The 13501-nt window shown below is 35.4% G+C and overlaps 1 protein-coding gene across 1 annotated transcript; it reads left to right on the top strand.

The window, feature by feature from the left end:
* The first annotated feature begins 1178 nt into the window (after window positions 1-1178).
* On the top strand, window positions 1179-4552 carry LOC104089950 (probable pectinesterase/pectinesterase inhibitor 51). Its single transcript, XM_009594967.4, has 2 exons — window positions 1179-2222; window positions 3767-4552. Exons 1-2 carry the CDS (start codon window positions 1304-1306, stop codon window positions 4453-4455), a joined length of 1608 nt encoding a protein of 535 aa, XP_009593262.1. The 5' UTR covers window positions 1179-1303; the 3' UTR covers window positions 4456-4552.
* Window positions 4553-13501: the final 8949 nt, after the last annotated feature.

Raw genomic sequence — 13501 nt, 5'->3', positions numbered from 1 at the left:
CATACAAAATATATGTGCCTCATTCTATATTACAAGTTTAAAAATCTTCTCTCTTTTCTTAAATTTTGTGTCCAATCAAATAGATTCACATAAATTGAAACGGAGAAAGTATAATTTAAGATAAATATAAATAATATTTAAAAATAGAGGGATATATGACTCTTTATCTTAAAAATAAATCAGGCAAAAACTGTAAACGAATAAAAAAGGAGTAGAAAATTTTATGCATGGTCAATTCAAATAAAGTTAAAATGAAGAAAAAGTTGAAAAACTATTTCCATTTGTCAGAACTTACAACCGACACCTTGAGAGGCAGATGCCTAACATCCATAACACCACCTTCCAAAACCTCTATTTCGTCCCCATTCCCATCCCCCCGTGAAACTTCCTCCTTTCCCCCTTCTCACTCTACCCGTACCCGGGTGCGGATATCGCTTCAATTAAATTCATAATTTCTTGTACTAAATATAAATACATATAAAAAAAAATTTATTTAAACTCGCGACAAGTATTAGATCTAAACTTATAATTTTAATAGTAAATAATTTTAAAAGTTGATCCGAATAAATTTAAATCTTATTCCGACTCTGCGGTACATTGTTCTCTCTTGTCAATATTCCCCAAAACCTAAAACTCACTAATAAATCGAAATAGATGCAGAATTAAAATTGAAGTTTACGATTTGTAAAACAATATTTATATGAACCCATCCGTGACACTTTGGATCTGCCCTGATTATAAAGTGTACTCATCTTGGTCTACATACTTAAATTATATACTCCATCCGTTTCAATTTATGTGAACTTGTTTGATTGGGTACGGAGTTTAAGAAAAAATGAAGATTTTTTGAATTTGTGGTCCTAAACAATTCAAAAAGAGAACCCAGAGTATTTGTGTGGTTATAAAAGCTTATCATTAAGGGTAGAATTGTAAGTTTAAGCAAAATTATTTCCAAATTTAAAAAGGGATCATTCTTTTATGAACGGACCAAAAAAAATAGGTTCACATGAACTGGAACGGGGAGTATTAAACTACTTTCAAAAGTATAAATTCGACTTCATTTTTATAAACGAATTGTGTAAAGTATATTCCACACTTATTAACTTACCATATATCTTATGGGACAAAGAAGATTGACTTATCATATTTTAACTTCGTTTTATAACGAAACCCCAACAGCGAACTCATTAACCATGCAGAAAAGAAAACCTATTAAAACCCCATGTGAATTATCTTCACATACCCAAACCAAACAATGATATAGTAATTACACATAAAATTTAGTCCTCTTCATTTCAACTCAATGGCTTCTCATTTCTCCCTATTATTCCTCTTCTTCTTCTCTTTCTCTTTCTCTTCCTCCATTTCTCAGCCTCCTTCGCCATCTCCAAATATTCCTATTGAAATCCAAGGAGCTTGCAAAGCCTCACGCGACCCACCAACATGCGAAGCTTCAATATTAACCGACCCGTCAAATCTAACACCCGTTCAAATCATCCTCTCCGCATTGGCCGTCTCTTCTCAAAACCTCACGAACGCTCGATCAATGGTGAAAAACCTCCTCGACACCTCCGCCGGCAACGTGAACCTCACCGTCGCCGCAAAAAATTGTCTTCTGGGATTCAACTATTCCGCGTACAGGCACAATCTAACGGCTGTCGCGTTGCCACGTGGCGGAATCAAGGACGCTCGTGCATGGATGAGCGCTGCCTTAGGGTACCAAATTGGTTGTTCCTCCAATTTACTCAAAGTAAATGAAACAATTCAAGTGGCCAAAACGTTAGAGGTAATGAATAAGTTAATTAATTTCACTACAAATGCGTTGTGGATGACGGTGAATTATGATATTCACGGGAATGAAACCGGGTTATGGGGCCCACCCAAAACAGAGCGAGACGGGTTCTGGGAATCCGGGTCCGGATCCGGGTTTGAGTTTAAAGGTGCTGTGCCGTCGGGTTTGAACCCGAATGTGACGGTTTGTAAAGCGGGTGGTTGTGACTATAAGATGGTGCAAGAGGCGGTGAATGCGACGCCGGATAATTTAGGACCCGGGAAGTTTGTGATATGGATCAAAGCCGGGTTGTATGATGAGATAGTTCGGGTCCCGTTGGAGAAGAGGAATGTGGTATTTTTGGGTGATGGCATGGGTAAAACCGTCATTACGGGTTCGTTGAGTGTTGGCCTCGCGCCTGGAATGACGACTTATGAATCTGCCACCGTTGGTAAGTAATTACAGTTAATTTCTATTGCATTTTATCTCTTTTATTTCCTTGTTTAAAATGATGAGTAATTTTTTTAAAGATTTAAGTCGTGTGTATTGAAATGTAAAAAAAAATTATATTGCTAACACAATTTAATTAGCTATAATAGATAATTACTCTATTTTATCTGTAATTGAAGATCAACTTAATCTAATAGCGTAAAATAATTATACGGTAAGAGAGCACAAACTAAAACTCTTCTTATAATTAAGGACGGCCAGAATTATTAGAAGCAACCAAATGGAATTGTAGTTTTTATTTTGTCTCTTTGTTGTTGTCGTACTGTGTTGTTACATTCAACGGTGATAAGCTTTGGCTAAAATATCTCTTCCTTTCATCAGTCATTGTTTTACATAATTTATAGTTTACTAAATGAAATTTAAAACACAAAAGACTTTCTTTATAGAAATGTGGTTGCTTTTAATTTTTCATAAATGAGAAAAACCATACTTAGGAAGATGCTATAATATCAAGAAAGGATTTAAGTTGTAGTATCTATTAAACAAATATTTATACTACAATGTAAGTTGACCTTTTATAGAAGATTGCTTTCTTATCTTTTAAGTGATCTTTTAAGTGAGTTGATGGTGTATTTTTTTTAAAAAAATTCACTGCATAGAATTTCTACTCAAAAAGAAAATAGTATCACCTTCTAATTTTATTAGATACAGTACCTCTAATCATTTATTTAGTGAAGGTACTAAACTTGGTCCAAACTAAATATTGGGGTATTATCACTTTTATCCCGCGTCAGAAATTATTTCCATTCGGTAGCCGAAAAAGTGTATAATTTTTGTATATAACATACATAATGTGTGTGTGGACAGCTTATTGCCTCACTAACATTCACACAAGTGAAACGCAAAGACACAAGACTACTACTCCCTCCGTTTCAAATTAGATGAGGTACTTTCCTTTTAGTCTGTTCCAAAATAAATGACACATTTCTAAATTTGAAAATAATTCAACTTTAACTTCTTCGTTTTACCTATTTTACCCTTAATGAGAAGCTTTTATAACACACAAATGTCATAGCCCCACAAAACTTTTATCCCTTAAGATTTTACGGCCGCAAGTTTCAAAAGTTTTCTTTTTTCTTCTTCTTAAATTTCACGTCGAGTCAAACTAGCTTATCTAAATTTAAACGGAGGGAGTACATTTTTTCGACTATTATTTTGAGAACTACTATACAGTATCATTTTGATTTTGGACTAAAAGCACACTCAGTTTAAAATCATTGTATATTTTATATAGAAATGATTGCAATTTTTTTCTTCTCAAAAGTCATGAAGTATTACACCAATAGCTCATATTACTTGATAATCCTTTGGTGGTTGAGTTCTTTTTATAAGGTAGAAGTAAGCTCTGCGTACACATTACTCTCCTTCTAGTACTATAGGAGTTAGGTCATCGTACACATTACCCTCCCACTTATGGGATTACACTGGGTGTATTGTTGTTGTTGTTGTTGGTTGAAATCTTCTGACGAGCATTTTCTAAAACAGGAGTAAGTGGAGATGGATTCATGGCCAGTGGCCTAACAATCCAAAACACAGCAGGTATTGGAGCTGGACAAGCTGTAGCCGTTCGATCCGATAGCGATCTTTCCATAATCCAAAATTGCGAGTTCCTCGGCAATCAAGACACCCTCTACACCCAATCTTTACGCCAATACTACAAATCATGTCGCGTTCAAGGTAACATAGACTTCATTTTTGGTAACGCAGCTGCATTTTTCCAGGATTGTGACATTCTAGTCGCGCCTCGATTACTCAATCCAGAAAAGGGTGAGAAAAATGCAGTAACAGCACAAGGTAGACTAGACCCCGGACAATCAACTGGATATGTGTTCCAAAATTGTTCAATTAATGGAACTGAAGAATATATGACTTTATACCATAGTAACCCTAAAGTGCATAAAAGTTTTCTTGGAAGGCCATGGAAAGAGTACTCGAGGACGGTTTTTATAAATAGTAATTTGGAGGTTTTGATTAATCCTGAAGGTTGGATGCCTTGGAATGGCGAGTTTGCTTTGGCTACACTTTACTATGGTGAATTTAATAATACTGGTGCTGGGGCTAATATAACGGGGAGAGTGACCTGGAGTAGTCAAATTCCAGCTGAACATGTTAATTCTTACTCAGTTGAGAATTTCATTCAAGGTGATAAGTGGATACTTCCATCTTCTTGTTAATAAAGATATCAACTACTCTTCTCTAGAGATTGGACATGTAAACTACAGATTTATCAAACTTACTGAATACTGAAATTATTTTTAGCATGAGCTCAAAGTGAATTTATGGTACCAACTTCCAAAAACAATCACTGTTTTCCGATGTATAAATTTATCAAACGTATTGAATTATGAAAAATTTAAAGGTGAAAGATCTTCGAATCACCCTAAATGAAAAGTGGACAGAAGAGATGCAAAAATATATTATAAATATGCAAAATATATCATAAATGTAGAATTCTAAAAATAGGTGAATGGGGGAAGTAAAGACCAAAGAACGAAAGACAATTAAGGGCCGTACAAAACCAGAGGTAGCGTTAAGGTGTAAGTTGTTTAGTCGTCTCCAATTTTATTGCTTTACATTGATTAGAAAAGAAAAGAAGTAGGGTCTTTTGACATCAAGACAACTTATGAACGTGTATTTGTCATTTACAAGTTAAAGGTCATATTATGCAATATAAGTCTTCTATAAAAGTATATACCTATTGTGTATCCACTCCGCGCACTTCAGATTATATACGAAACTCAAACTTCTGGTCAGGAGCAATTGAAAAGTTAAAAACTCTTCCTTTCAGTTTAAAGGATTCATTGCACTTGGGAGTAGTGTTAATTAGTTCGTGATGATTATAATAATATTGTTAGATAATACGAAATTTAATTGGTATGTTTAGAGGCACGTAAACACGCAAAGAATTTTCGAGAAAACTTAAACATTGTCGAATGAAGTTCATGAACAAATTCGTGATTTAAGAATATTAAAATATGTTTGTTAAAACCAAGAATGAGTTTAGGATGTCAAGAATGAATCTAACATAAATTTTCGAATTCATTTTTTCAAGATTCGTAAACTACTTTGAAAACCCAATAAGACTTTTAATACTCCTTAGGCTCTCTTTCACTCGTTCATTGTATTAAATTATATTTCAATTTAGTTGTTCATTATACTAAATTACATTTTCACTTTTATTTATCTATTTTAGCAAATCAAGAGAAAGATAATTTTTTTACTATATTACTCTTATCATTGTTATTCTTCAAATTATTTTCTTAGACTTTTTAAATTGCTATCATTATTATGAGTATTGTGATGAAATATATATTTAATTTATTATTTCTGAGGGGAATGCAAAGTCCATTATAATATATGGATAAGTAAAAATGAATTGAAACGGGAACAAGTAGGGAGGGGAAGGGTGTAAAATGCATTGTTTCAAAATGATTGAAACAGGAACTAGTAGTCTGAGCAGTAATCAAGTTGTAACTATTGGAAACTGTGTTTGAGCTTTAGTGAGTGAGAAAGGATGGCGAGCTTGAAATATCTAGACTAAAAACGTCTTTTTCTCTATTTGACAATTTTTATACAAAGTCCAACTGACGCGTATTTGTTGGGCGTATATATAAAGTCCTGGAAACTAGAATTGAAAAAACAAAATACTTATAAGAAGTTAGATACTTTTAATTGTGAGAAGATTATGAAGAAAATCGTGCAGGCTCGGCTAAAGCGGACGATATCACACTATATTAAGCGTATCTATGAATCGTTTAGCCGAACAACTGGTATCATAGTCAATATTTTGATATGACGAGTATGGAGATGATAAAGTGTAGCGTAGGGGCCCAACTTAGTGTCTTTGCCCATCTACAAGCCGATTTACGACCTTTAACCGTGCTTTGAAGATGCATAAAGAGTTTTTGGGCTTAGGTGACCATACTTACTCGGATTATGTGTGTAACACACAATTAATCTTTAAATTAGCTTCTGAATGGTGATGGGTCATGTGAAAATTAGTTCAAGGGGGAGATTGTTAGGTGTATATGAACATAGTCCCACATGAAAATCAGAAAAGAAAAAAGAGCTATTTATAAGGAGTTAGATATTCTTAATGGTGCGAGACCTTTTGGGGAAAGTCTGTACGAGCTTGGCCAATGGGGATTATATTTCTCCTGGATTTGAATGTTCGGAAAGGACTTACGTATTATTGCCACGACCCAAAATCCATTAGTCGTGATGGCACCTAACCCAACCAACTAATAACTATCCAATTTCAATAATATTAATAAGACAATTAAACAAAAGGAATTATCTGAATCTTATACATTTCCCGAGGACTGTTAGTACAAATCATGAGTTTCTAAGAATATAGTTTACAAAAATGGTATGAAATAAACACATCATTTGTTTGAAAAGAATATAAACAGATTTTTATGAATCTAAGGCTACCATGAACAAGAGGCAACTACAATCGGAACGCCGGTACATCTTCAGATCCAACTCCCAACGAACACAGCAACAACATCAACCAACATCTGCACGCAAGGTGCATAAGTGTAGTATGAGTATAATCGACCCCATGTACTCAATAAGTAACAAACATAACCTTAGGTTGAAAGTAGTAATGAGCTTATACCAAGGTCGGATCCCAACTTCAATAACCAACAATAGTTCATAATAATATAAACAAGTAATACTAGAAGTAACTCAACAATCAAATGCTCAACAAAAATATGATTTCTGAAAATAGTTCTACCTTTCAAGTACATCAATGAAAACCCAAATCGTTTACCGGAGTTGCCAAAAATATGAATAAATTTGAAAATAATAATTTTCTCAAAATCTTTTCAATAATAAATAAGATGTTTCATTTTCTTTCCAGATAACCAGTGTAAAACAAATGCATCACTATGCCCATCTGCCAACATGTGTGAGAAATCCTGAATGATGTGATATCGTACAACATGAGAAAAAATACATCTCTATGCTTGTATGTCATGTGTGCATGTCAATACAATGTATCTCAGAGATGAACTCATATGCATACTCTCAGAGTATTAATTCATTCAGTCATCCTCATCACTCAGTCCTCACGGTCACTCAGTCCTTATAGTCACTCAGTCATCACAGTCACTCAATCCTCCCAATCGCTCGGTACTCGCACTCAGTAGGTACCTGCACTCACTAGGGGTGTATACAGACTCCGGAGGGGCTCCTTCAGCCCAAGCGCTATAATCTGCATGGACAACTCACGTGCTATAATAAGCCTATAAGGCCTGCTGCAGGCGGTCAGCCCCGATCCACATAATAATAATAATAATAATAATAATAATAATAATAATAATAATAATAATAATAATAATAATAATAATAATAATAATAATAATAATATATAAAGCCAACATGACTTGCTGCGTCGTGCAACCCGATCCCAAAAATATCCTCACAATCAGGCCCTCAGCCTCCCTCAGTCATCAATCTCTCCAGTCTCTCTCTCATGGGCTCACAATGTCATAAAAAATAGCCCCAAATGATGATATGATGTATTAATAAATAACAATAGAGACTGAGATATGATATGAAATGAATGAACATGACTGAGTATGAATTTACAATTTAAACAAATAAATCGACAGTAGAAATGACCTATGTGGGTCCCAATCTCTATTTTAAAAGACGTTTCTGGGGCGAGCTCCGGGGCGAGGCGTACCAAAAATGCCCCGGGGCGATGGTGTGGAGCGAAAGTATCAAGAGGTGTACGTCCCGTAATTATTTGGGGTGTACGCCCAGGCGTTCGGGGCGTACACCCGGGCATTCAGGACGGGTTTTTTTAGTAAGGAGTAAGCTCTATAGACTTTTTCAAATTAAAATAAAATTTGTTCAATTATTCCTTCATATAATACCCAAATTCTCAAAAGTGAGTTTGGTAATTACTCAAAAGGTTTAAAAAGGAACTCAAAAGTATTAAATTTAAAAGTAAAGACCTTTTTATTGATTTAAGCCCTAATTCATGGTTTTTCCAAATTTTCATCCTGTCCGCTAGTCTGCTAATATCTCCCAAAAGCAACGAATATTTAATTTTTTTTAAAAATACAAAGAGAACTACATTTTTCTTCATAGCAGCAAATTCAAAGTTCAAATTGTAGGTTAATCATCCTTTTTGTTCCTCCATATAGAAACTTTATTCTTTTAGACTCAAATTACTTGTGCTTGTAAGTAACATATAATAGATTATTTTGATTAATTTTTTGTGGGGATGGAGCACACATATATATAGTTTTCTTCAATTTTTATGTAATTTTACCTGTTTATAAATATTAATTATTATTATATTATTTTATAAAATATTAAAAATTAAATACCTATGGGGCTTACGCCCCGCTGAGGCATATGTAAAATGTCTCGCCTTACGCCCACGCCTTTTAAAAAACTGGTCCCAATAATACCAATATTTTCCTCGGCATGATTTTTAATATGATCCTCAGCTCAATTTCTTTAACACATAAAATTACACAGAGAATGCCAAGATTATTTGAGTATAAAATTCCACGGAACCAATTACGTCACGATTTCTATGGTGCACGCCCACACGCCCGTCACCTAGCATGTGCGTTACCTCCAAACAATTCACATAATACGTATATTCAGGGTTCATACCCTCAGCTTTAAGAGTAGAAGAGTTACTTACCTTGAACAAGACGAATCCAATGTCGAGCAAGCTAAACAATGCTCCAAAAATTCCATTCTACGCGTATCAACTTCTAAACAGCTCGAATCTAGTCACAATAAATTTGATTCAGTCCACAAATTATAGGAATTAATTTCATATCAAAATACTAATATTTTCCACAAAATTCGAAATTACACTCCAAAACGTCTCGGAACCCGACAAAAGTTACAAAATATGAACGCACATTCAAGCACGAGTTCAACCCTATAAACTTTACTTAAATACAATATCAGCTCGACCCTCAAATATTCAAATTAAACCAAGAGGGTTTTCATAATTTTTCAACTTAATTCACCAATTAAATGTTAAAAACAACCATGGATTCGGGTAATTTGACCAATGTTAAGTTAAGAACACTTACCCCGTTATTTTTCTTGAAAATCTCCCAAAAATCGCCTCTTTCCGAACTCCAAATCGGTAAAAATAAAAAACTCTGCCCAGTCATTTTTTCTATGCGATCGCGGACCAAGTCCCGCGATCGCGAAGCACAACATTTCCATTCCCAAAATAACCATATATGATCGCGTACAAGGTTATGCGATCGAGAAGACCAAAATACACTGCCCCCCAAAAACTTCTCTATGCGACCGCACCATAACACACGCGAACGCGAACCACGAGCTTCCCAGGCCTACGCGATCGCGGACAGCCCACGCATTCGCATAGAACAATGCTCGCGACCCAGCTGCCTCACCTCTTCTTTGCGAATGCGGCTTTGCCCACGCGTTCGCGATGCATTCTCTTTTCCCAGCTACGTGATCGCGATTCTCCCCACGCGATCGCATAGAACAAAAACTCAGTAGCCCCAATTAACCCTACGCAATCGTGGATCTTTCCACGCGATCGCGTAGAAGGAAACCAGATAGTGTACCAGAAAAAACTTTAGCAAAATTCCAAGTCCAAAATTCGATCCGTTAACCATCCAAAACTCACCCGTGGCCCCCCGGGACCTTATCCAAATATACCAACAAGTCCTAAAATATGATATGAACTTAGTCGAACCCTCAAATCACCTCAAACAACGCTTAAACCACGAATCATACCCCAATTCAAGCCTAATGAACTTTGAAATTTCAAATTTCTACAAACGACGTTGAAACCTATCAAATCAAGTCCGATTGACCTCACATTTGCACACAAGTCATAAATGACATAATGGAGGTATTTCAATTTTAAGAATCGGATTCCGGCCCCAATATCAAAAAGTCAACTCCCTGGTCAAACTTTCAAATTTAAATTTCTATTTTAGCCATTTCAAACTTAATTTAGCTACGGGCTTCCAAATAATTTTTCGGACACGCTCCTAAGTCTAAAATCACCATACGGAGCTATTGGGATCATCAGAATTTGAATATGAGGTTGTTTATACATAGATCAACATCTGATCGACTTTTCCAATTTAAGCTTTCCATTAAAGAGACTAAGTGTCTTATTTCACTCTAAATTCTCTTCGGACCCGAACTAACTAACCTGATAAGTAATACAACAGCTATAAAGTACAAACGGAGCAGTAAATGGAGGAACAAGGTTGTAATACTCAAAATGACCAATCGGATCGTTACAATTATGTTCTCTGGGTGAAAGTATGGATAAATGAATTTAATAAAAAAAATGTTCTCTAGATTCATTGTTGTTTTAAAATGGTACTTGCGAGAACAATCCAATGAATCAAGTATACCCCAATAGTGCATGGGATATTCAAGCTTTTTCTAAATAGCTATACCAGAAGTCCTTAACTGTTCGCTGTGAATCTTGAATCATTTTATTTTTGTATACGGGTGAAATCGGGGATAACGCACACCCCGATCTCCCGGTGAATAAGCTGAAAACTCTTTGTATCGAGGCTCATGAAAAGTGAACGGAGTGCTCGCCATCGGACCTGATAAAATGACGCACTTCAGACTTGGGACGAGTTTTGAGACTTTAAAAACACAATGAACGGTTATAGGCGACATATAGAGGGTCGTGATATCCGCAACTGTGATGACCCAAAATGCCATATTTAAAGTTAATAATTAATTATGTGTTTTAAGACCTCAAAAAGTACTATTTATCATTACTCGACTTGCGTGCACAATCTGTAAAATTTTCAGGAAAGTTTTTATGTGAAAAAATGGATTAAAATGTGAATTAGAGCTTTAAAACTCAACTAAGTTGACTTTGGTCAACATTTTGAGCAAATAGACTCGGGTTAGTATTTTAACAGTTTCGGTAGGTCCGTATCATGATTTGGGACTTGAGTGTATGCCCGGAATCAAATTCCGAGGCCCCTAGCCCGAGATATGGAATTTTGATGAAAAATTAAAAGTTTAAGTTCAAATAGTGACCAGATGTCGAATTATATACAAACGACTCCGGAATAGAATTTTAATGATTCCAACAGCTCCGTATGGTAATTTTGGACTTAGGAGCGTGATCGGAATTTTATTTGGAAGTATGTAATGAAATTAGACTTGAAATGGCTAAAATAGGAATTTAAGTTTGGAAGTTTGACCGGGGAGTTGGCTTTTTGATATTGGAGTCGGAATCCAGTTTCGAAAATTTTTATAGCTCTGTTATGTCATTATTGACTTGCGTGCAGAATTTGAGGTCAATCGGACTTTATTTGATAGGTTCCGGCATAGTTTATAGAAATTGAAAGCTTCAAAATTTATTAGGCTTGAATCTATGTGTGATTCATATTTTTAGTGTTGTTGGATGTGATTTGAAGATTCTATTAAATCTGTATGATGTTTTAGGACTTGTTGGTATAATTGGTTGAGGTCCCGAGGGGCTCGGGCGTGTTTCGAATGGTATTGAGAGTATTTTCCTTCATTTGGCATTGCTGGTAGCTGTTGATTTATGGTATTTTAAACCTTCTTCGCGATCGCGTAGGTTGGTCTAGTCTGTGCATCGCGATCGCGTGTCATTATTTGCGATCGCGTAAGGTTAATTGAGTGATGCTAAAGTTTTGTGCTTCACGGTCGTGTGAAGCGGGATGCGATCGCGTAGCTTTGAGACCTTGTGACTCACGATCGCGTGAAGACGGTCGCGTTCGCGTAGAGTAACGGAGCACGAGTGGAGGTCACGCGTTTGCTCTATGCGATCGCGTGAAGAGGACTGTGATCGCATAGAGTTGGGAACTCTGTGCTTTGCGATCGCGTGAGGATATACACGATCGCGTAGGGTTAATTTAGGCAGTGGTAATTTGTGCTTCGCGATCGCATGTGGATGTTCGCGATCCCGATGAGTAAAAGCCTGGGCAGAATGTTTAAGTTCTGAAAATGAAACTTTCATTTTTAATGATTTGGAGCTCGGATTTAGGCGAGTTTTGGGAGATTTTCATAGAAAATATCGGGGTAAGTGTTCTTAACTCAATTTTGGTTAGATTACCCAAATCTATAACTGTTTTTATCAGTTAATTGGTGATTTAAGTTGAATTTTTTTTAAAAACCCTCTTGGATAGATTTGAGGATTTAAGGGTCGAATTGTTATCGGAATTTGATCATTTTTATATGGTTAGACTCGTGGTTGAATGGGCATTCATATTTCATAACTTTCGCTGGATTCCGAGGTGTGTGCCCCACAAGCCATTTTTGAGTTAATTTCAGATTTTATTGAAAAATGTAGTATTTTTCTTATGAAATTGATTCCTATAATTTTTGTCGACTGTATCGAATTAATTATGACTAGATACGAGTCGATCGGAATCGGAAAATCGAGGAAAATGTGTACTACTTGGTTAAATTGGAGCAAGTCGAGGTAAGTGACTTGTCTAACCTTGTGGGGGGAAATTTTTCCTAGGATTGGTATTGAAGTGATAAATTATAATGTGTTGAAAGTCGTGTACATGAGGTGACGAGTGTGTACACGGGCTAAATGTGAAAGATTATGTTTTTAAATTGTGTAGATCACTGTTGCGCATTTATTAAATTATTTTATCTTGTTATATTCTTCATCATTGATCTGAGATATATACTTTAAATTTGTTTGACCTTTTCCTGCTAATTATTTTACCTGTTTAGTTGAAATTTGGTTTCTTTTATACTGTGCATTATTTGAAGGTTGATTTTCTTTAAATTGAATATTATTAATATGAAGTATTTGACATTTTTAAATTTGATATTGAAGCAACGTATTAAAGAGTTTGAAATATTATTTTCCTGAATTATTTATTCCTGAATATTTTCGTAAGATTTTTGTACTCATTGTGATGGATTCGTGAGCTCTTTATTGTGGAAAAATATTACTGATGATTTATTTTGGCATGAGCCGTGAGCTCTTTATTGTGAAAAAAATATTATTGTTGAATTATTTTGGCAAGTTAAATTATTTGAGCACTTGAGGTGCAAATTGTGATATATTGTGATATGGATACGCATGCGGTGGTATAAGGTTTGGGTATTGAAACGCATGCGGTGAGATAAGAGTGGCTTGATATGCATGGCTAGTAGGGGGAACTACTAGAAGTTATACGGTGTGATAAGGATGGCTAAAGCTCGGGATGCTATTTCGGAAAAAATATT

The sequence above is a fragment of the Nicotiana tomentosiformis genome, chromosome 5 (genome assembly GCF_000390325.3).
Source record: "Nicotiana tomentosiformis chromosome 5, ASM39032v3, whole genome shotgun sequence".
NCBI classification, from domain to species: domain Eukaryota; kingdom Viridiplantae; phylum Streptophyta; class Magnoliopsida; order Solanales; family Solanaceae; genus Nicotiana; species Nicotiana tomentosiformis.
The sequence above is the reverse complement of the archived record's forward strand: the minus strand, read 5'-3'. Positions and strand labels throughout refer to the sequence as shown.

Excerpts from the sequence above, each read along its gene's own strand:
- LOC104089950 (XM_009594967.4), top strand. The coding sequence starts at position 1,304 with ATGGCTTCTCATTTCTCCCTATTATTCCTCTTCTTCTTCTCTTTCTCT. Across the intron at positions 2,223-3,766 it reads TTATGAATCTGCCACCGTTG|GAGTAAGTGGAGATGGATTC; the intron begins GTAAGTAATTAC and ends TTTCTAAAACAG.